Raw genomic sequence first — 24,887 nt, forward strand, 5'->3', positions numbered from 1 at the left:
CGGGGTGGGGGAGAGCCGTTTGAGAGCCGTGAGGGGTCGGGGGAGGAAGGAGAGGAGCTGGGGCGTGGGCGGTGGCAGTCAGGGCGTGAGGAAGAGGAGAGGAGTGAGGAAGATTGGGTGGGGGTCGGGGGTTGAGCAGAGAGGGCAGGAAAGGAAGGGGGCCGCCCGTGGGCCGAGGGGAGAGGTGGAGGAAGGCGAGGAGCAGGGATTTGGAGGGTGCTGTCTGCAGGTGCTAGTGAGTTGAAGGTAGGGTGACCAGACAGCAAGTGTGAAAAAAAGGGACAGGGGGTGGGGGGTGATAGGAGCCTATATAAGAAAAAGACCCCAAAATCAGGACTGGCCCTATAAAATCGGGACATCTGGTCACCCTAGTTGAAGGTGCTGGGGGTGGATTTTGATGAAGCTGGTAGGTGCCCTATGAGGGTGAATGTGGCAGTGGGTCCACGGATGAGGGGGCGAACAGTAGGAGTGAAGTTGGAGAGTTATGACTCAAATTACCTGGATATTGGGAGTGAGTTGTGGACTAATAGCACAACTGAGAAGCAGGAGTCGTGATTTCTCATCCAGGCTCTGCCCCGGCCTGAATTTGGGCAGTCACTTAACCCCTAGTTTTCTCTGTAAAATGTGGCAATACCTACTGACGGGTAAATTAATGTTTGTCCGGTGCTTTGAATCAGAGCACTATATGTGCAAAGTATTATGATTTTTTTATTATTATTAATAGGGTTAAACTCTCATTTGAAGCTCTGTAAAGGTTTAAATATTTATTGGGGTTTGTACTGTGGTGGTGGGGTTCAGATTTTTGTGATTTGGATCTTTGAAGAATGGTCCAGTGGTTAGGGTGCTAGCGTGGGACTCAGCAGATCTGGAGTCAATTGCTGGCTCTGCCACAAACTTCCTTTATGATCTTGGGCAAGTCACTTAGTGCTTGTGTACACATGGAGTTATTCTGGAATAGCTGTTCCTGATTAACTCCATGTGTGGATGTTCTTATTTCAGAATAAAAGCATCTGCACATGGAGTTAATCAAGAATCTGCTTTAAATTCACATTACAGATTTATTTTCATGTGTAGACTAACTCTTAGTCTCTCTTTCTGTGCCTCATTTCCCCATCTGTAAATTGAGTGATGATAATACTTCCCTGTCTCACAGGGGTGTTGTGAAGATAAAAACATTAAAGATTGTAAGATGCTTAGATACTATGGTAATGGAGGCCACATAAGTATCTGAAAGAGAGAGTTAAAGGCATTTGAGTTGGTACCTAATGCTATTTTGATTTAAAAAAAATAGAAAGATATAAAATGAACATGGCACACATTAAATGGATTAAAAGTTGGCTAACTGATAGGTCTCAACATGTATTTGTAAATGGGGAATCATCTTAGTATGGCTGTGTTTCTAGTGGGGTCCCTCAGGGACTGGTTCTTGGCCCTATATTATTTAACATTTTTATTAATGACCTGGAAGAAAGCATAAAATTATCACCGATAAAGATTGCAGATGACACAAAAATTGGGGGAACGGTAAATTGTAAAGAGGACAGATCACTGATACTGAGTGATCTAGATCAGTTGGTAAACTGAGCGCAATACTGTTTCTCACTTTGACAATTAAAGCAGAAATTAAGGTGTGCATCTTGCAAAGTGACCTCTGTGGGCACACCCCTTTGTCCATGTGGTGCATCCCTGAAGGACTGGGGCCTAGAGTGATTAATATACATAGATCCTGAATCCCAGGTCCCTATTTTAAAAATAAATGTTTCTCAGTTGTAAAAGTGCAACATAATAGAAATGTAATATATTGGTTTTATATGCAAAACTATTACAGAGAAAATGCTTTTGGATCTGAGAACGTGTCTCTCAGTTTTCAGCCCAAGGGGACTTTTTTATACAAAAGTTATAAAAACTTTTAAATTAATTATTTCAGTACAACTTAAAGACAGAACCCTAATTCAGTAGCTCCTCTCTCGTTTTTCTTAATTAAAGCCCCAATCCTTCTGACTTATACTTAACTTTAAACAGTGAATTATCCTATTGACTTCAATGAGATACACAGTGTGTAAAGTTAAGCACATGTATTAATCTTTGTAGGATCAGGGCCTGAGTCATTAAAATAAGAGAGTAGGTGCTATTTAAAAACGTCAGCATTTATATCTCCTTGTGGTAATTGAGAATAATATATATGGTACTGCAGTTAGTGCAGAACAGTAAATGCTGAATTTTAAATTGCACTCATTGTACTAATGATACTTTTATGTATATAAACACTTTACAACCTAAAAGTGTACACAGATATTAATGTATTCATCTGTCATTAATCTGCCATTACTTAGTGATATAGTCTATACAACATTCTTACCTGAACGAGAGTGTCTTTTAGTACACTATGCCCCATTTAAGCACCTGAGGCTTGATTTTAAATGGTGCTGAGCACCCACAGATCCCATTGAGTTTTGGCTGGTCAACACTTGTGAAAATCACATCCTTCAGTGTGGACTTTGCATAGGGCCTTGTGTGGTATGGATTGGGAGGGGGAAATTATCCCAAATCCTGAGACGTCTTCTAGAAGCTATAGGCCAGTTCCTATTGAAGTTTAATGGGGATTTGCTTCAACATGAATTTGGACAAAAGAGTAAATGATTTATAAAATTGTACAAAGGTGCTAATGTAAGTTAGTGATGCTACAGGAACTCTGTGTCTTTATTGGTCTGATCTTGTACGTCCTCCATACACTGGACTTCTAGTGGGAATTCAGTATGGATTGCGCACTGTGCACCCAGCTCCTCTGTAATTTCTGTTACTATTAAAATATGTAATTTAGTTCAGAATAAAAAGTTTTAAATGGCTGCTGGAATGATGATTGGAAAAATGTCATCACGGAGAAGAAATAACTTTCTTAAATAATATTTCTAGCTAGATTGTAACATATATGTTAATGATTTTCCCTGACTGAGGTTTTTCAGCATCATATAATTAAGAAGTTCTGCATAAAGCTGACGAGCACGTAAGGAAATCTGAGTCTGATGAAAATATCACATGAAATGGATAAAGTTGGAGGAACATCTGGACATGCAAGGATAAGATTATGTAGAAACCATCAGACTTTGGATGTATCTTGGTTAAATTCTAGCCTACAAGAGACATTATTACCAGGAAAACCATGGCATAAGGTAAAGTGTTTGTTTGCAAAATATGCATCTATTAATAATGATTTAAATACATGTGGATGTCATCTTTTCAATTTTTGAGCTGTCCTTGTTCCTATTGCTTTGCTTATATGACATTTAGTGTGGAGGGTATTAAAACAACAACTGTTGTTTTTGAATTTGCAAGTAGGTAAATATTCTAATGAATATTTCAGTTAGATAGTCAAGAAGTTTATTACTCTACTTGAAAGTTAGGACAAAAGTCATGCATCAGAATGTTACTCAACTGTTCACACTAGCTTTCCCACAATAAATTCTCTAAAGGCAGTGTGTTTACACAAAAACAGAAATTCCCCTCCCCCTAAAAACAGCTAAAGAAACTCTTGACACATATGAGGCAAGGGGAAGATTACAATCTTCCAGACTGTTTGCGTTCTGTAACTTTAGTTTCACTCATATCATGGACAAGGCATGTTATAAATACCTGGACAGATGGACATATTTGAACAGAATGCTAGCATAAACATCAGACCAAATTCATACTTTCACCAGATCTGAGTTTGCCCCATAATTCTTTCATAATTCTGAAATACAATTTAATAAAAAATTGTCGGAGTATTTTGCTTTCTTATGGGTTTTCTGATATTCAGTCTTAACTTTTCTTTGCTTAATAAAATTTCATTACTTGTAGGTAAACCCTAAAGCATTCCTTCGTTTCATAGTGTTTATATAGTTCAAAGTTTTGTTCAATTACACCTCTACCCCAATATAACACGACCCGATATAACACGGTAAAGCAGTGCTCTGGGGGGACAGGGGAGGAGGGGCTGCGCACTCCGGTGGATCAAAGCAAGTTTGATATAACGCGGTTTCACCTATAATGCGGTAAAAAATTTTGGCTCCCGAAGACAGCGTTATATCGAGGTAGAGGTATATTATAGTCTCCCCCTTTTTATCATAATCTCTAAGAATTGTTGGCAGTAATCATCTTGAAATCTTTATTTGTTTTGAGTTATAAAGCAGAATCAATGCAGATTCCCCTCCCCCCCCCCGTTTTAACCTGCTATGTAAAAGAAAATACACCTACAAACAAAATGCATTGTTTAGTTTTGAATCCACAAATAGGGAAGTCAAATAATCTGAATGGCATCAATTTTATTTACAGCATAGGGCCCAATGTTGCAATACCTTACACAGTAAGTGGGTCCTCTGGGATTCCACCATTTATTTTCCTTTTCCATCCCTCTCTCAAAATTCTCTTATTGCAATGACCTTCCATGCCACTAAGGAGGGCTGGAATCATCTGCCTTTGGTGATTGTCAGTATTGCTCCACGTGTCACACAGAGGATTCTGCTGAGGAACAAGGTAAGTTGCTTGCATTGCCTCAGGGAAGGAGCAGTCTGCTGCCTCAGATCGTTCTAGCCCAATAGCAGAAAGATGAGCTTGGGATCCAAGACTGGGATTGTTCTGCATGGCAACATGTTGAAATAAAATGAGACCTCTGGATCAGCCACATTAAGATGAAAGATTGCTCCTTAAAGAACTTCAGGTGATGTCCAGATACTACAGTGCAGGGTGCATTAAAAGTCAATAGTTAGCCTGAATTAAAGTATGAAGAATTTCTGGAATTACAGTATGCTAAAATATTTACTGAGACAAGATGGGTGAGGTAACATCTTTTATTGGACCAACTTTTGTGGGGGAAAGAGACAAGCTATTGACCTACAAAAGTTGATCCAATAAAAAACGTTACTCACCCACTTAGTCTCTCTAATATTGTGGGACCAACACAGCTACAACAACACTGCAAACTGAATATTTACTGTAATTTATTTCTCCTTTAGGTTTTAGACAAACTTGGAGCTGCTCTTGCTGATGACGTGAAACAGCAACTAAGAAATCCTGAACAACGACAAATGGTTTTCTGTCTTCTTGGCCAGCATTTTGTTAAAAAATATTTTAATGAGTGTCCTAATCAACCTAGTCTACTAGTAAGTGAGTTATGGGAGCTTTGAGCCTACAGCAACATAACGTGAACATGTACAAATCTGTTGTTGTCATAAAAGTAAAGTGGATTATTTTGTTCTCAGTTATAAAATTGTACTTAAAAATTTTTCAGTATAGTTAATTGATCTGAAATAAGATTAAAATGTTATATATCTTTTACCTTGTATCTAACAGGCTTTCAAGTATTTTTTTTTCTCCTCTCAGGAAATTTTGAAAAGAAAACAAGATGATGGGTGTATATGTGAGGGTTTTCTCATTTGGACCTATGGTTCAAGTCCAGATTCAGTGAGATCTCAAACTCATATAAGGATAGATTCTGTAGTCCTAACTCAGCAAAACTTTCATTGACATTATGGGAATTTTGTCTGCGTTAGGATTGTAGGATCTAGCCCTTTGAGTAGACTCTTCTTAGAACGGAATTCATGTGATAGCAGACTTGACAGGTTTGGAAGCATTTGTGCGTGATGATGGGAGTATTCAGTTCTTCATTATGGAAGCTGATGACTGCATGTAGGGAGGATGGTAGTGTGGCTGCTGTCCTGTTGTGTATACAGTTCTGGACAAAATCCTGAGGACCTTACTCAGGCAAAAATGTCATTAACTTCAATGGAAATTTTGCCTGTGAACTGAGAAAGGAGCTCAGGATTTTGTTCCATATCTTTAAAATCTTCTTAAGCATTGATTGTCTGGCTACTAGAATCTTTTGTTGCCAAAGCAGTAGAGTGTTTTTAAATCTGGGAATTTCTTGCTCCACATTAAGAGTAGCCTGAACCAAGCTTAGTCTGTGTGGTATCTTTACCCTAGGAAAAGGTTATTTCCCTTAATAAGAGTATTCTGATAACAGGACTTGCTACTGTGGGAATTTATTATTCCCCAGTAAGAATATCTTGGGACAAGAGCACTCCCTAAAATCATTGCCTTTGTGAGAAAGTTACTACAGATTTTCTTTAGGGAAAAGTTACTCCTCTTTGGAAAAAAATGTTCCCCCGTCTTAAACATCTAACTTTAAGCCACAAAAAGTAGGAAGGCAGAACTTTTAACTACTTTGTGCCTTATTTACTTTGTTCTTTTGTTTTGTTTTTTTAAATCAGAACCAAAATAGAAGACCTCACTACACTTCTGAACATCCCTTAATAAAATCACAAAACAATGTATTAGTTTTCAGAGTTAAGTACTTCATCACTTGTTTTTCAAATTAGGCTTTTGCTGTCTCTAAGGAAGAAGTTCATTACTATTTTGAAGTCCAGTGCATTTGTTTTTGCAAGAAATATTTTATAGAGGTGTTTCAGATCCACTGCTTCTGTCAGCAGCAACTTGCCATGTATCCTTCTTTAACTGGGAGTTAGAGAACAAAGATAGGCAAGGAGGTAATGGCAGTGTGACTTCATGCGCCATGCTACCAAAGGAAGCGAGGATGTAGGGAGTAATGGAGGGGTTAGATCTCTGTGTGATTGCCCTGGGATCCATTAAACTTTTTGACAAATCTCAGAACATCCATCTTGTTCAAGGGTTCTCCCCTCCATTGGTCCTACAAACCACAACCTGGAATGATGCTTCAGGAACTCCATGAATTGTAATTCAGAGCTTCTTGTATTACTTTTCACCTCATATGTCTTTTTCCATTGGTGGATATATCCAGCCTTGGAGTTTAACATTTGAGAGTAAGGCAGAGTAAGACTGGTACATGAAGAAGAAGTGTGTCGTATAGCAAAGGAACGTAATCTCAAGCATAAAGGTACTGAGAAGTAAGCATGACTCTGGGTATTCTTTCTGAAAAATAAGATATTCCTTCAAGTAAACTTTTCTCCAAGATAAAGATATTTAGAAGTAAGTTTGACTCAAAATAATTTTACTGAGGAATAAAATTCTTGAATTTCTATATTCACTGGCACCAGACCTTCCTCTCAGTGAGTGACATAAGGTACTGCTCACTGGCAAATTTTCTCTACTAAAACTTCCTTCCCTAATGTGATAATCAACAGTCTTGGCCCTGGCAGCAAAAAATGACAAGAAGTGTTTATAAAAGATGTTATGTTCTTGTGATAACCCAAACCTTCTGTACCTAGTCTTCCACAAACATGAGTGAGATAGATCAGAAGAAGTTGGAAGAAGATACAAGGATTTGGCTGAAGCAACAGTGCTTAAAAGCTGCAGAACGCATTAGCTGTCAGTTCAGACTTGGTGAGTTAAGATATACTGTCTGTGCCATATATATGTGGAAACAAGCTTGGGCAATAAAAACAACTGCCACTATCTGCAAATCTTACTGTTACAGCTAAATCTTTGTCTACAAAAGTATTAAACAAAAGATTTGAGAGACGCCAATCAAGCCACCTACTCTTTTTATGAATGAACAAGAATTGATTGCACCACAGAAATAATGGGTCAGGTTCTGGTTCCTTCTCTGGCTGCTTTTGCATCATTTTGGTTGAGCAAAGCAGCTGTAAAGCAAGCAGATCTGGCCTCCTAAGGATTCTCTTACACTTGTAAATCCTTGGGAGGGCTGTAGCATCTCTTATGCCAAACATCCTGCTATCTCCCAATGCATGGGTCTTTCCTATAGGAACGGGGCATCGCCAATGTGTCCCTCCACTCCATTGATTCCTGGGTGCCAGTATGGCTCTTTGGAACAGTGGGTTGCTGGATGTAAGTGAGAGCAGTCCTTTGTCAGCTCTAATTTATGCTGAGAAATGGCCCAGTCCCTGGTTGGCCCAGGATCTAGGGATTGTAATGACGAATAGTACCTATATCTGATACCATACTTTTCATTGTACTTTTTTTCATAGCTCTCAAAGCATTTGACAAAGGCAATAAGTATCATTATCCCCATCTTTTCAGATAAAATGCCACCTGAAAGCAAGCTGTCTTTACCCCTCCTTCAATCTTGCACCAAATACACATTTGCCAAATGGAAGGACGTGGGCTAAATAGGTCAAATTTATCCCTGATGTCATTCCACTGAAGTTGGGGGAGTTAACACCATGGATGAATTTGACCTGCGGTTTAATTTGCTACTACATATGTCTCTCACATAACTGTCACTGTTACCAAGCTAGCTGCACTTCTGACTCCATCCTGATCTCGGAGTTCATCCCCTCTCACATTTCATGCCTTGAGCTGTCATGTGTCTTGGGAGGGAATCACCCAATTCTCCCACTCTCAGACCAGGTCTGACTTAGTTTCAGTTCCTGCGGTTCTTTTCCCTCCAGGAGCTATGACAGTGGTACCCAGTGACCAGACAGCCCTCTTAAAGGAAAGTATTTATTTAAAAAAAAAAAAGCATTTTAAAATAAAAAGATCGTAAAACAATAAAACAGACAATATTCACGTCTAGCTAACCCAGGTGTCTATCCATCTTCCAGATGGGGATACTGGTAGACCTAAGCTTCCTATAGGCACCACAAGGCTGCTAGGCCCTGAGTGAAAGCCCCTTCCCTTAAATCACAAACCAGTTCTTTCTGTCTGCTGCTGGGAGTTTTCTGTCTTTAAAAGCTGCTCAGTGTTTTAAAAACTTGCTCACAGGAATTGTCACCTTTTACCATTTAGTGTCCCTTTTGATCACTAGACTCCCAGTCTTGGCAAAACAGATCATAACTTTAGGCTGGAGCCTGGAAGTAGGCCATTGTGTTGTAATTGCTGCCCAGTTGTTGGGAGGTTGCTTACATAGAGCCATTGTGTTGCTTTCCTGCTTGTTTTTCCAACAGCCCGCTATTAAGATAGACCAGTACATCCATACAGGAAAGTTTCATAACCTATTAGAGCTATACAGTAACTTTACCTCACTGACCGGGCCACATACAATATTCATACAATTATTACATATCCGTATGCTCAAATTATTACCTAACAGCTCCATACTTGCCACAGTAACGTCCCTCAATTTCATTCATATGTCTTCACCTTTCAGTATGAAATTGCAGAAGTCACTGTATGCCATTATTTCCTGCCATAGGCCCTGATCCTACAATGAGTTCTCCGCGGGCAGACTTCCGTACCTGTCTGGAGACCCGCTGAAGTCAGTAGGATTCTGTGCAGATGCAGGGGTCAGCCTATGCAGATCTCATAGGAGGACTGAGTCCATGCTGCTTATTGTCCTTTTTTGTTTATTATTTTGTTTTTTATAAAACAAAAAAAAATTCCGCTAAAATATATCTGAGAAGAAAACAATATACAAATGAATGAAAGAGAAATAAATATATATATAGCAATATCATACCAACTGCAGCTTAGCAGTAATTATGGTTTACCACAGGAATGTTCTGCTGTTTTCAAATTCGTTTTTTATCTTAGGAAATCTGAAAAATGTCTTGTGTAGTGTTGCTGTATCTCCTACATGAAGCTAGAAATGAAACAGCTACAGGATTCCTTATTTCGATGTATGCTCTTGAATAAATTGGTTTGCATGTGAAAATGACATGTTTTCTTAGTGTTCATGTAAGTGGTTGAATTAAACAAGAATTTTTTTGTAAAGTTAACATTAAAAATTGATTCCCTTCAATAATAATAATAATGACTTGACTTTGGTCTCTTGAAAATATTCACTTTTAAAAGTGCTTTATAAATATTAATTGCACTTAATTGGAATTCCAATCTCCTACTCAATCTTAGGAGTCATTCTTAGGTACCTTAAGGTTGGAAAATGCAGTATTAATTTTGCTTTTAAGTCTTTTGGACCTGATTTTTTGCTCCCCAAACTGTGTGTATTCATCTGCAATGTGAAAAGAGTCTAAAGTGGGGTTACGACACAACCAACCAGAATTCTCCACTCACTTACACCAATGGTAGTATTTTGTACCCAACCTGCATTCGCTTTGCACAGGTGTAAGATTCCACATAGGGCGCAAGACAGTGGAGAATCAGGTCCTTTGAGTCTAACCCTGTATTTGTTTAATTGTGTGTTTTTGGGTGTGCAAGATAAGGAGGACTTGCATTTGTAAATGACTTTTAAAATCAATTCAATTTTGTTTTCCGTACACTAGATAATAACTCTGACAGACTGGCTCCCGAAATGGTGCATTTTCTTAATGATACCTACAACATAGTAGCAGCAGAGATGGAATTGTTATTGGCTACACATGAGGCATGGAAAAAGGTAGCTTATTCTTTCTCCAGTTACAGTTTTTTGCTAAGAAAAAATCTTTAACTTGTTTTTTTAAATATTATTCAGAAAATAACAATCCAGGTAATTTATATCCCCCTCTCATAGGTTACTTTGAATCAACATTAACATCTAAATTAAAGATCTGCTGATAGACATCCAAAATTGTAAATTCTTTGTGACTAGAACACCATTTATATTACATTTTGCATTTATAGGCAGAAGATTCACATAAGGATCTACCTTCATCGGAGTGGAATTCTGATCCGACATCAGTAGCTAAAAAAAGGCCAAATTCTGTTGAAAGCAAAGACCTCAATTTAGCCATATACGGAGGATCTGTTTTCCAATTAAATGAAAAAGGTAAAAGAAATAAATTGATTCAACCCTTAATAATGCTCTCTTAAGTGTACCTGATATTTAAAAAATAAATCAGAAATCATATCCACATAGAAAAAAACAAAATTAAATTAGAGTTAAGGCTACCCTAACTATACTGTGCTTGGAGGTTGGGGAGCAAAACAGGCTCCAGCAATACCCACAAAGCCTGATTTAAGGAATTCTGACTCAGCCCTCTCAATTCCCAGGTCCCTATCTTCCGCAATAAATCCACATCAGCATTACATGAGTGGACAAGCACATTTATTTAATTTGATGCTTTTTACTTAGTGTGACCGGGGTCCCAGGGAGCCATGTTGTAGTTACTCAATTAGAATCAATTGCGAAGAATGGGGCAAACAATCCCCAAAGCTGGTGGATATTCTTATACTTAGATTTACCAAGCAAGCACAAAATGGCTTCTATAATACCTGACTGGTTACCCAGAAGCTAACAACACAGTTCTCTTAAAGCAACCCAGCCTCAAGTCTCCACCCAAATACCCAAGTCAGATATGATGAGGATTACTGTAAATCTTATTCATCATATAAGAAAGTTCTACCAATCCCAAAGGATCGGACACATTACCTCCCAGGTTAAGGAATATTTCAGATCTTACCTAAATACACTCTTACAGTCAATTCTTATTAACTAAACTAAAATTTATTAGAAAAGAGAGAGAGTAGTGGTTAAAAGATCAATATACATACAGACATGAGTATAGTTTTGAGATTAGATTCATATTAGAGATGGTAAGCTTTGTAGTTGCAAAGAATTCTCAGAATTAGTCTATAGGTTATAGTCCAATGTCCATATTCAGGGTAATCCAGGTGGGACTGGAGATGTCAGCCTTATGACTTAAGCTTCCCCTGCATGAAGCATCAAGCAGATCTGAGATAAAAAGGATCAGGACCCAAGTGTTTTTATACAGTTCCAGGCCATCTTTTGACAGTTCAGAGTCCTTAGGCGAACAATAGGCAATCATGGAAACTTTGAAGTAGACCTATTTCCTAAACATCACCGGTAACTAGCTACAGGGATTAACATAAGATAATTTATCCATTAAGCAGTTTATTACAAACTTTAAAGAGACATATAGACAATGACACTATTTCACCCAACATTCATCTAAATGTTAATATTCTCTTTGATCTCTGAATCAATTGCTATAGTAATAGACAGGAGCTGTCTATTTACAGGGCTGACATCTAACAAGATGTAAGTAAACGCATACAATTAGTATCACCTCCAATTCTCTAACAATACAGGTTTGCATTTCAAAGTTCTAGCCTATCTAACATGGAATGACCCTAATTACCATTCACATACTTTTCTAACATGTCTCTAAAGGTTGACTCGGGTCATTTAGCCTGTGAACCGTTTAATGCTTTCTATTGGCACCATACTTGACACACTTTGTATAAGATTCATTGCAACTATATAACAGTGGTAGCAACAATGATTTGTATGGTCATATTCTAATCAGATAACATCACACTTAGAGAGTGGCCCAAGTAAAAAAGAAAGTATTCATATCTGGAGTCTCCAAACTATCAAGATGTTTGAATCCATGTTGTGGTTCAGCCTATTATAAAGATAGGAGTAGCTGTGATATCCAAACCTGAATCCAAGTTTCAATTCTGAAGCCTTCCAAATTCTGATCCAGGGTTAAGGTTCAAGCCCATCTCTCTTTCTTTTTTTTTTTTTTTTTTTTTTTTAAATACAGAGTGTTAACATTATTTAAATCCTATAACTACTATAATCATGTTGAAAAACAAACCTGCATGTGATAGGTTAAGAACTTTTGAAATTACCAATGCCAGTAATTCAGACATAATTTGTTAACACAGAGCATCTGCTTTGCTTGTGCTTTCCCTGCCAGTCAGGAGTGCCAAACCATTTTTGAAGAGTGTGATTTTTCTCCTTTATTAAAACATAAAAGGTCCTCCACTTCAGACACACAAAAGTGCTCCTTCACACAGACATGAGAGCTAATAGAGGTTTTCAAGCTGATGTAGAGTGTCATCATTTATTCATTCAAGATTAAAATATTGGGCAAAAAACCAGCTAGTGTAACTACCCAAGTGAGCTTTAAAATAGATCAGTTTACTGCAGAATATGCAGCATTTTGCAAAATAATACATTTCACCTAACTCATAGCAGTGTTTTTTCTCCAAGTGCTGGTGCATATACATATTCCATTTCAGGTGTGTGCTTTCCCAGTGCACTAGAGCCGGAGATTTGTAGACAGGAGTTCCCATTGGGGCGGCGCATGTGCCCTGAGTATCCTCATACCTCTAACCAAGGTCATAAAGGGCAGAGCTGCCCCGACTTCTCCTTCTCACTACCTGCGGTTCTCAGTGATGCCTCAACCTCACTGTCTTTCTAGTGCTGGTGAGCACCCTTTTCTGTTAAATAGCCCTAGAGTTCTTAGCTTAGTCTTATTGTAGATAGATTAGCTTGTTAGAGAGTTCAAGAGGGCATGAAACCGTTAAGAGATGCCTGTGGACGGTGTGAGGCCGGTAGTGGCCCTCAGCGCACCGGGACCGGGTCTTCTTGGAGTCAAGTTGCTTGGGAATGCAGCCCAAAGCTGGTGGTAAACTCCATCTAAGGCTAAATGCTGGCATGAGACCGATAGTCAACAAGTACCGAAAGGGAAAGTTGAAAATAACTTTGAATAGAGAGTTCAAGAGGGCGTGAAACCGTTAAGAGGTGCCTGGGGACGGTGTGAGGCTGGTAGCGGCCCCCGGCGTGCCGGGACCAGGTCTTCCTGGAGTCAGGTTGCTTTGGAATGCAGCCCAAAGCTGTAGTAAACTCCATCTAAGGCTAGCTTGTTAGTGTTTCCTTTGGAAAGTGTATGTGTGTTCTGTTTTCTCCCTGATAGGACTACTTTTATTTGTTTTTACTCCTGTGTTGGTACCCCAGTACTGGAACAGCTTTACATAAAAGTCCCCACATTTTAAAAACTGCGCTTCTTGTGAGGTATTTGTGGCCATTAATGAAGAGCATACTAGATGCCTCATTTGTCTAGGTGCAAGACATATAAGGGACAAATGTATCTGCAAGCCCTTTATTAAGGGGATGCAAAAACCTCAGGAGGTGTGTACAAGGGCGTACCTCATGGAAAAACCCATTTGTCCTGCCTCCAATCCAGGCCATTCTGGAACTGAGCAAACTTAGGGTATGTCTACACTACGAAATTAGTTCGAATTTATAGAAGCCGGTTTTATTGAAATCGGTTGTATACAGCCGATTGTGTATGTCCACACAATAAAATGCTCTAGGTGCTCTAGTCGGCAGACCGCGTCCACAGTACGAGGCTAGCGTCGACTTCCGGAGCATTGCACTATGGGTAGCTATCCCACAGCTATCCCACAGTTCCCGCAGTCTCCGCCGCCCCTTGGAATTCTGGGTTGAGATCCCAATGCCCGGATGATGCAAAACAGCGTCGCGGGCGGTTCTGGGTACATGTCGTCAGGCCCCTCCCTCCCCCGTCACAGCAACGGCAGACAATAGATTCGCGCCTTTTTATCTGGGTTACCTGGGTTACCTGTGCAGACAACATGGAGCCCGCTCAGCACAGCTGAGCTCACCGTCACCATATGTCCTCTTGGTGCCGGCAGACGTGGGACTGCATTGCTACACAGCAGCAGCTGCTAACTGCCTTTTGGCGGTAGACGGTGCAGTAGACTGGTAGCCTTCATCGGCGATCTGGGTGCTGGCAGCCGTGGGGCTTGCCTTTTGGCAGTAAAAGGTGTATTATGACTGTTAGCCGGCCTATTACAAGTCGGGTCATCGCACATTAGCAGAGTCTTCCCTGAGCAGCAGCTCGTGCAATAGGCCTGAAGACCATCGTCATACACCGCCCCGTATTTGCTGCCAAGCACCCAGAAAGATGCCGAGGGCTATCAGTCACGCTGCACCGTCGTCTTAAGATGTAAAAAAATAGATTTTCTCTGTATTCATTTGCTTCCCCCTCCCTCGGTCAAATCAACGGCCTGCTAAACCCAGGGTTTTCAGTTTAATCTTTGGGGGGGACCAGTCTGTGACAGTTGTTTGTGTCTCTCCCTGATGCACAGCCACCGTTCTTTATTTTAATTCCCTGTGCCTGTACGCCATGTCGTCACTCGGCCCCCCTCCCTCCTTCCCCTAGGCAGTCAGATACTACGTTTGCGCCACAGCTCGAGCCGAGAAGCAGTTCGCGCCTTTTCTTTGAATTCTGGGTTGAGATCCCAATGCCCGGATGATGCAAAACAGTGTCGCGGGCGGTTCTGGGTACATGTCGTCAGGCCCCTCCCCCCTCGTCACAGCAACGGCAGACAATAGATTCGCGCCTTTTTACCTGGGTTACCTGTGCAGACAACATACCATGGCAAGCATGGAGCCCGCTCAGCTCAGCTGAGCTCACCGTCACCATATGTCCTCTGGGTGCCGGCAGACGTGGGACTGCATTGCTACACAGCAGCAGCCCCTTGCCTTTTGGCAGATGATGGTATATTATGATTGGTACCCATCATCATCGTACTGGTATGGCTGTCACTCATGCTGCAGCGTCGGCTGCCACCTTAAGATGTAAAAAATAGATTTGTTCTGTGTTCATTTGCTTCCCCTTCCTCCGTGAAATCAACGGCCTGCTAAGCCCAGGGTTTCCAGTTTAATCTTTGGGGGGACCATTCTGTGTGACAGTTGTTTGTGTTTCTCCCTGTTCCTGTACCTGTACGCCATGTCGTCACTCGGCCCTCCCTCCCTCCCTCCCGCCCTCCTTCTCCTGGTCCATCAGATACTACTTTCGCGCCTTTTTTCTGACCAGGCGCCATAGCTAGCACTGGGATCATGGAGCCCGCTCAGATCACCGCGGCAATTATGAGCACTATGAACACCACGCGCATTGTCCTGGAGTATATGCAGAGCCAGAACATGCCAAGGCGAAACCCGGACCAGGCGAGGAGGCGATTGCAGCACGGCGACGAGAGTGATGAGGAAATTGACATGGCCATAGACCTCTCACAAGGCACAGGCCCCAGCAATGTGGAAATCATGGTGTCACTGGGGCAGGTTGATACCGTGGAACGCCGATTCTGGGCCCGGGAAACAAGCACAGACTGGTGGGACCGCATCGTGCTGCAGGTATGGGACGATTCCCAGTGGCTGCGAAACTTTCGCATGCGTAAGGGCACTTTCATGGAACTTTGTGACTTGCTTTCCCCTGCCCTGAAACGCCAGGATACCAAGATGAGAGCAGCCCTCACAGTTGAGAAGCGAGTGGCGATAGCCCTGTGGAAGCTTGCAACGCCAGACAGCTACCGGTCAGTCGGGAATCAATTTGGAGTGGGCAAATCTACTGTGGGGGCTGCTGTGATCCAATTTGCCAGGGCAATGAAAGACCTGGTGATAGCAAGGGTAGTGACTCTGGGCAACGTGCAGTCAATAGTGGATGGTTTTGCTGAAATGGGATTCCCAAACTGTGGCGGGGCCATAGACGGAACCCATATCCCTATCTTGTCACCGGAGCACCAAGCCACCGACTACGTAAACCGCAAGGGGTACTTTTCAATGCTGCTGCAAGCCCTGGTGGATCACAAGGGACGTTTCACCAACATCAACGTGGGATGGCCGGGAAAGGTACATGATGCTCGCGTCTTCAGGAACTCTGCTCTGTTTCGAAAGCTGGAGGAAGGGACTTTCTTCCCGGACCAGAAAGTGACCATTGGGGATGTTGAAATGCCTATCGTGATCCTTGGGGACCCAGCCTACCCCTTAATGCCATGGCTCATGAAGCCGTACACAGGCAGCCTGGACAGGAGTCAGGACCTGTTCAACTACAGGCTGAGCAAGTGCCGAATGGTGGTGGAATGTGCATTTGGACGTTTAAAAGCGCGCTGGCGCAGCTTACTGACTCGCTCAGACCTCAGCGAAAAGAATATCCCCATTGTTATTGCTGCTTGCTGTGCGCTCCACAATATCTGTGAGAGTAAGGGGGAGACCTTTATGGCGGGGTGGGAGGTTGAGGCAACTCGCCTGGCCGCTGATTACGCGCAGCCAGACACCAGGGCAGTTAGAGGAGCACAGCAGGGCGCGGTGCGCATCAGAGAAGCTTTGAAAACGAGTTTTGTGACTGGCCAGGCTACTGTGTGAAACTTCTGTTTGTTTCTCCTTGATGAACCCTCCAACCCCCCCCCCCCGACCCGGTTCACTCTACTTCCCTGTAAACCAACCACCCCACCCCACCCTCCCCTCCCCTCCCGCTTGCAGAGGCAATAAAGTCATTGTTTTTTCACATTCATGCATTCTTTATTAGTTCCTTACAGAGGTAGGGGGATAATTGCCAAGGTAGCTGGGATGGGTGGGGGAGGAGGGATGGAAAAGGACACACTGCATTTTAAAACTTTAACTCTTATTGAAGCCCAGCCTTCTGATGCTTGGGCGATCATCTGGGGTGGAGTGACTGGGTGGACGGAGGCCCCCCCACCGTGTTCTTGGGCGTCTGGGTGAGGAGGCTATGGAACTTGGGGAGGAGGGCTGTTGGTTACACAGGGGCTGTAGCGGCGGTCTCTGCTCCTGCTGCCTTTCCTGCAACTCAACCATACGCTCGAGCATATCACTTTGATGCTCCAGCAGACGGAGCATTGTCTCTTGCCGTCTGTCTGCAAGCTGACGCCACCTATCGTCTTCAGCCCGCCACCTCTCCTCTCGTTCATGTTGGGCTTTTCTCATCTCCGACATTGACTGCCTCCACGCATTCTGCTGTGCTCTATCAGCCTGGGCGGACATCTGCAGCTCCGTGAACATCTCGTCCCTCGTCTTACGTTTTCTCTTTCTAATGTTCACGAGCCTCTGCGAAGGAGAAACATTTGCAGCTGGTGGAGGAGAAGGGAGAGGTGGTTAAAAAAGACACATTTTAGGGAACAATGGGTACAGTCTTTCATTACAAGGTCGCATATTTCGGCTTGCAGGCAGCCATCGTAGGCCACAGTGTTTTGGCTTTTTTAACCTTCTTAACATGCGGGAAAGGTTGCAAACAGCAGCGCATTTCCCATATCAAGGATGAATTGGGTTGTCCATTTAAAATGGGGTTTCAATGTAAAAGGAGGGGGCTGCGGTTTCCCGGTTAACATGCGGCACAAACACAAGTAAACCCCCCCCCACACACACACACGATTCTCTGGGATGATCACTTCACCCCTCCCCCCCACCGCGTGGTTAACAGCGGGGAACATTTCTGGTCAGAATAGCAGGAACGGGCGCCTCTGAATGTCCCCCTTAATAAAATCACCCCATTTCAACCAGGAGAGCTTTCTGGAGATGTCCCTGGAGGATTTCCGCTCCATCCCCATACACGTTAACAGACTTTTCCAGTAGATGTACTGGCCGCGATTGCCAGGGCAAATTAATCATTAAACACGCTTGCTTTTTTTTTTGTAATGTTTACAAATAGTTACAAAGTTACACTCACCAGAGGTCTCCTGTGTGCCCTGAGGGTCTTGGGTGAGTTCGGGGGTTACTGGTTCCAGATCCAGGGTCACAAACATATCCTGGCTGTTGGGGAAACCGGTTTCTCCGCTTCCTTGCTGCTGTGAGCTACCTACAGTACCTCCATCGTCATCTTCCTCGTTCCCCGAACCGTCTTCCCTGTGTGTTTCTCCAGTGAGAGAGTCATAGCACATGGTTGGGGTAGTGGTGGCTGCACCCCCTAGGATCGCATGCAGCTCCGCGTAGTAGCGGCAAGTTTGCGGCTCTGCCCCGGACCTTCCGTTTGCTTCTCTGGCTTTGTGGTAGGCTTGCCGTAGCTCCTTAATTTTCACGCGGCACTGCTGTGTGTCCCTGTTATGGCCTCGGTCCTTCATGGCCTTGGAGAACTTTTCTAATACTTTTCCATTTCTTTTACTGCTACGAAGTTCAGCTATCACTGCTTCATCTCCCCATATGGCGAGCAGATCTCGTACCTCCCGTTCGGTCCATGCTGGAGCTCTTTTGCGATCCTGGGAGGACTCCATGACGGTTACCTGTGCTGATGAGCTCTGCGTGGTCACCTGTGCTCTCCACGCTGGGCAAACAGGAAATGAAATTCAAACCTTCGCGGGTCTTTTCCTGTCTACCTGGTCAGTGCATCTGAGTTGAGAGCGCTGTCCAGAGCGGTCACAATGAAGCACTGTGGGATAGCTCCCGGAGGCCAATAACATCGAATTCCGTCCACACTACCCCAATTCCGACCCGCAAAGGCCGGTTTTATCGCTAATCCCCTCGTCGGAGGTGGTGTAAAGAAACCGGTTTAAAGGGCCCTTTAAGTCGAAAGAAAGGGCCTCGTTGTGTGGACGTGTCCAGGCTTAATTCGGTTTAACGCTGCTAAAGTCGACCTAAACCCGTAGTGTAGACCAGGCCTTAGTACTCCTCCACCAGAAGTGCTCTGGCTCCTCCATCTACTCACGGAGAAAGAAAACCCCTGAAAACCTCCAGAGAGACGAGACATAATTCTCCATACCGGGGACATCTGGCCCAAATTGCCAGCTCTCTGGAGATGAAGACTACATTGAGAACCAAGAAGGGCTCTTTGAGCATACACGGGGACTCCAGTTGCCAAACTTCAGCTGATAAAATTCATATAAGCTGTCTAGTACTGAGCTAAAATCGAGAGCTCCAGAGTGCTACTCCCTGGTACCATATGAGCTGAGGTACACCTCTACCCCTATATAACACGACCCGATATAACACAAATTCAGATATAACGCGGTAAAGCAGTGCTCCGTGCAGGCGGGGCTGCGCACTCTGGTGGATCAAAGCAAGTTCGATATAACGCAGTTTCACCTATAACACGGTAAGATATTTTGGCTGCCGAGAACAGCCTTATATCGTGGTAAAGGTGTATGTAACACTAGTACCATTAACTCTGGTGCCAACCATATTGGTACCATTGATGTGGGTACCTAATGTATGGTCAATGACTCCAGTGCTGGTGGCTCTGACACCAGTGCCATTGATTTCATTGCATGAGGTATACCAGTAACTGTGGCTTCAATGCTATCAGTATAGTTGACTCCCCAGGAATATATGGCAGCCAGGAAACTAGACTACATATTGGTACCGGGGTCTTGCTGCAACAGACTATTCTCTTGGTGATAACCGCAGTTCCCCCAACATCAATGGGTGCACGTCTGGAAGAGATTCAGACCCAAGCACTATGGTCAAGTTAATTGGGCTGTCATCAATTCTACAACCTCCACAGCCTACCTGTATTAGGAAAGGTTCTAGTCTATGCTAAACTTGTGTACCAGTCTGCAAGTTCATGCAAGGACAATAGAAATCTTGTCTGAGGCAGTTAGGGCATGTGGCATCCTGAACATACGTGACTCAGCATGCTAGACTTCACTTACAATGTATGCAAAGCTGGTGGAGGTGTGTGTATTGACCAAACAAGCACCCTCTGGACATCCTTTTACTTGCTCAATTTTTATCATCCTTGTACTGGTGGATGAGTCTGCAGAACGTTTGCTGGAGGGTACTTTACACTCCTCTTCCTCCAGCTGTATAGTTCATCAAAGAATCAGCCCTCCATATAAACTTCTTGGATTTAAGGGGCATACACGGAGCATGCAAACTTTTCTCACCTCCATCGAGTGCCTGATGATATGAGTGATAGAGATAAGGTGGGTGAGGCAATACCTTTTATTGGACCAACTTCTGTTGGTAGAAGAGACAAGATTTTGAGCTACACAGAACTCTTCAGGTCTGGGTGATGATGGACAACACAACTACAATGTTGTACCTCAACAAACAGGGCAGAGCAGGGTCCAGTCCTCTATGTCAGGAGATGGTACAACTTTGGAACTTCTGCATTTTGAGGGTTTAGTACCCTCAAAGCCTGTTACCTTCCTGGGGTACAGAATGTTTTCGCAGATCACCTCAGCAGGAGGTCCTTGGAAAATCACAAGTGGTCACTGAAAAACAAAATAGTGTGTCTAATAGTCCAGAAATGGGGATATTCCAGTGTCACCTTCTTCACAACCAGACAAAACTGAAAATGTCACTGTTTTTGTTTCAGGGCCAGTCAGAGTCCAGTTCTGTCACAGATACATTGTGGTCAGTACTGCAAATAAACTTATATAGTGAGATGCATAGTATATAATGACCACCCAGAGAGAGAAGCGTCTACTAGCCTCTGCTTGAACAGAACCTGCATATCACCTTCTGGTGACTGGCTTTTAATTTCAAGGCTTTAAGAACATAATTTCCAGTAGAGATAAATAACTTCTTAAATATTATCCATACATACATTTCACAATGATTATGACAACCAGTAAGCTACTGGCTCTCAGAAGAGACCTTACATTCCATCCTTTGGTATGTAGATACTTGACCCAGGCTATCCCTGTAAACCCATATGTGCCCTTATGCCATCTGCCAGCTGGCACCACAGAGTTCATGAGTCACAGTTGTCTATTCACACATTTGCTGAACATTATTTCATCATAGTAGCTTCCAGAGCTGATGCAGGCTTTGAGAAATGTGTTCTTCAGTTTTTGTTTAAGTAGACTACAAATTCCCACCACCTAAGGAATTCTTCTGGGTAATCACCTGAAGTGGAATAAATATATGTGCACAAGCACTCCGAAAAGAAGAAACCATTCCTTACCTGTACAGTAATGATGGTTCTTCAAGAGTTATTGTGCACATACAGGTCTGTTGCATCTTACGCGTATTTAACATGCGCGATTTCAGCTTTATGCAGTCAGCAAAAAAACAAAACAAAAAAAAAGAGAAAAATAACCATTTTAATACTGTATCTGTAGTGTGGGTGATTCTGCCCGCCATTGAACTCAATGTAATTTTGACTATATGCAGTTTTCGCTTTACGCGCTAACCGTAAGATGAGACTCGCCTGTATATATTCCATGAGTCATCCTCTTTCCCCACTACTTCGGAGTCTAATGTCATAAGATTCTGGTGCACGGGAACTGAGAGGGCTTTGCGCCCTCAGTTGGAGGCAGGAGGACCCTCAGGGTGCATGTGCCATCCCAGTAGGTATTGCTGATTAAAAGTCTCTGGCTCAAATGCACTGGGCACACACACACCCGAAGTGGAATACATATGTGGCCAATGCATCTGTAAGGACAACAGTTACTGTACAGGTAAGTAACTGTTCTTATTGTGAATTTTATATCGACAGTCCTCCAGTGCTCTCTGCTTTGAAGCAAATAAAGTTCAAATATTTGATTTCTTAAACAGTTCTATTTTAGATATTCCTTTCCATTTTATTTTTTGGTGATACTGCCATTGGTAACTTTTTGAAAGAGTGGAAAAGGTAGCTATAATTCATTAGTCATTTACTATTTATATTTGTTACAGACAAGATGCATATTGGTTCTGAGATACCCTCACCTATTCTAAATTGCTCAGCAAGTGATATACTGGGAGACTCAATCTGTGCCATAATCTCATTAGATTATGATAGTATGTTAACTGTGTGTGAAAGGCTAAGTGGAAAATTACTTCCAAAGACACTTCGACAGTTTATCTGGACTGATAAACTTCTAAAAGCGGATGCAAAAGTTGACAAGTTTGAAAGAATAGCGTAAGTATTTATTGTTTTCCTCTGTTGAAAAATATTGTGGTGTTAGTAACTGCAGCCATCTAATTCTTGGTCTATTAAGATATTCAAAATAATTCCTGATTCTCTGACATGAAATTAGCCCAAACGTTCTTCAAACTGTTGAGAATAATATACCACCTTAACATCAGCTTGAAATACCAGTAGGAGAGAGGTTCCTTTCTGAAGTTTGTATTAACTCCCACCTCTTGGAATATCCAAGAAATGCAGAAGCAGTTTAGTGACATTTGACTATGAATTGACTGACTCCAGTGTCTGCCTGCCTAGATCTATGTAATCACAATGTTACTTTTCATTCAAATGAGTTTTTATAAATCAACTCCTCTCCCATGGTGTAGTCACTTGATGTTCTAATATGAAACAAGAGCAGGTGTAAACAGAGCAACCCACAGTAACTTCTAGGTAACAAACTATGGGCTAAATCAGACCTTGCTCAGTCAGATCTCCTCCTGAAATGAGTGAGAACCTTTACCTGTGGGGTAAATGCTTTTCTTTGCTCTGAGTTCAAGTGGCTGAAGTTGAAGCATTGGAGACCTACAGACGCTGGAGCATGAGGAGGAAATCAGGCCATGGAGCCAGTCAGTATCTGCTTGCATAGCTCTGGAGCAGCCTTGGCCTCTGCCTCTGGCTCTGCATGTAGAAGTGCCCCTTCTGGCAACAGCTGGTAATTGGCTCGGTGGTAGATCTGCTTACCCCACCCATCTCTTCAACCTCCTCTCTGCCTTGCTCCCAAAACTGACTGAACAGAGGGCTGCTGAGGAGCTTGGCAGGTGAACTGGCAGGAAACCAGGCAAGTGTCAAAACCTGCCTGATTTCCATCAGAATTTTGTCAAAATCATCACATTCCCGCAGAACATTTCAATTTTGTTTAACTGGCATTTTCCAGCAGAAAAAGGTTCTGTTGGAAAATTTCTATCCAGGTCTACTTTCATACATCCCAAGTATTTAAAAATAAAAATAACAGTCTTTTTCCTCTGTTTCTTCCTTCCCATCATCTGAGGAAATAATTTGATTACTTTATAAATGTTTTTGTTTGTGTGTGTGTGTGTGTGTGTGTGTGTGTGTGTGTGTGTGCGCATAAATTACTGAGGGAAAACAGTTGAATAGTTTGCTTCTGTTCTAAAAGCTGTGAGATCAGCGATCCTTCTTATCCCTTGACAGAAAAAAATTCATAGGTCCAACTCATCTCAAAGTTCTCTCTCATGAGTACATGAGCCACTCCCAGTTGATTGTTCTGCAGAACAATTAAACTGACACAGATGTTGTGGGAGGTCATAATCATGGATGGAGTGGTGCTACCTCAGGAAGGTAGGGCCAATCTGATGGAGGGCTTTGACTATCATTTCATAGACCTTGAACTTGACCCTGTTGTTCAGTGAAGAATCAATACAGAAAAGTGGATTCTGATTTGATAAAGTACTGATATCTTTGAAGATGAGGTTTTTTTGGAGGCCCATGGAAAAGTCTAGTAATTACATGCTTGCATGATTTCCAAATGTAGGGCTGAATTTTGTCCCTGGTTAAGCACATGCATCTCTCATTGACTTGAATGGGACTTTTGTGCATCCAGCAGAGCCCGAGCAGATACATGCTGTGGGCCAGATCCTCAGCTCTTGTAATTTGATATGTCTGTTTATGCCAACTGAGGATCTGGCCTTTTGTGTATGAGTGTTTCTTCCCCACCCTCCATCATTTCCAGAAAGTTTGAATTGGCTGTGAAAGGGGCATATTCTAGAATGGCTCACTGGCATGATGAATGGGCATTTCTGGAACTATTGCATCAAAATATAGTAGTCTGCATTGTGTCTGAATGCTGATGTGTAGAGTGAGTGTTTTGGATACATTTAGGTACCAGGTATTTTTATGTCAATTCATCTCGGTTCGTAACAAGCTTTTGAAAATTATACGTAATCAGGGAAATTAATCAGTGCTTCATCTTCTCAGAATTCTCGAAAGAGAAGCTAGAGTGAAGTTTGGACAAACAGTGGCACACCGAATTACTAAACTGAAAATTAGAAGTGCCACCCGATCACCAATTTCAGGCCTTATTGAAAATGCAGTTGTGGAGGTTAGTCAGAAAATGTAAAACCTGGCATGCGGTTTATTTTTTATTCTATATTTTCTTACTCTTTGTCCTGAACACTTAATAATGAATATTTGCACTATGTAATGGTGATTAAAACCATATTCATTTGGTCATAGCAATACTACCATTCTGTTGCATATTTCCAAATAAGTCATCCATCCTTATACCACTCATTGCTGATGTTTATCAGGTGACTTCTGGATTTTTCTTCTCCTATCCTTAATTGGTAATCATTTTGGTAATGTCCTCCTAGTTGGCTCCTTTGGTTGGTTACTGAATTCTGGAATATCATTACAAACACCATAGTATGATTTCAACCAGTCCACAAGATGGGAGTAAACTTTGTCTTCTTTGCACACTTGAAAGTGATTCTTACAGTAGAGAGAAGCATACTGTTTATAGTACCATTAAATAATTCAGTGATCTATAACTCACAATAAAACCGAACATCAGTTTTATTCTAAAAGTAATTTGCAGCGTGAACAAACTAGTGATAGGTGGAACAATATTTCCTCATAAAGAAATCCATTAAGTGACATAGAACTCCCCAGATGCTACTACAAAGAGCC

The 24,887-nt window shown here is 42.3% G+C and overlaps 1 protein-coding gene across 3 annotated transcripts in view; it reads left to right on the top strand.

The window, feature by feature from the left end:
• Nucleotides 1-24,887, top strand: part of LOC128825557 (uncharacterized) — an 87,776-nt gene that overhangs the window by 2,024 nt on the left and 60,865 nt on the right. Inside the window, exons 1-8 of one of the 3 annotated variants that reach the window (XM_054008158.1) lie at nt 119-246; nt 2,955-3,170; nt 4,992-5,138; nt 7,221-7,335; nt 10,134-10,246; nt 10,471-10,615; nt 21,971-22,196; nt 24,177-24,300. In XM_054008158.1, coding sequence (XP_053864133.1) covers nt 3,024-3,170; nt 4,992-5,138; nt 7,221-7,335; nt 10,134-10,246; nt 10,471-10,615; nt 21,971-22,196; nt 24,177-24,300 — 1,017 coding nt within the window. In that variant the 5' untranslated portion in view covers nt 119-246; nt 2,955-3,023. The other 2 variants (XM_054008156.1, XM_054008159.1) reach the window with 2 other exon arrangements.

This window comes from Malaclemys terrapin, chromosome 18 (assembly GCF_027887155.1).
Source record: "Malaclemys terrapin pileata isolate rMalTer1 chromosome 18, rMalTer1.hap1, whole genome shotgun sequence".
NCBI lineage: Eukaryota > Metazoa > Chordata > Testudines > Emydidae > Malaclemys > Malaclemys terrapin.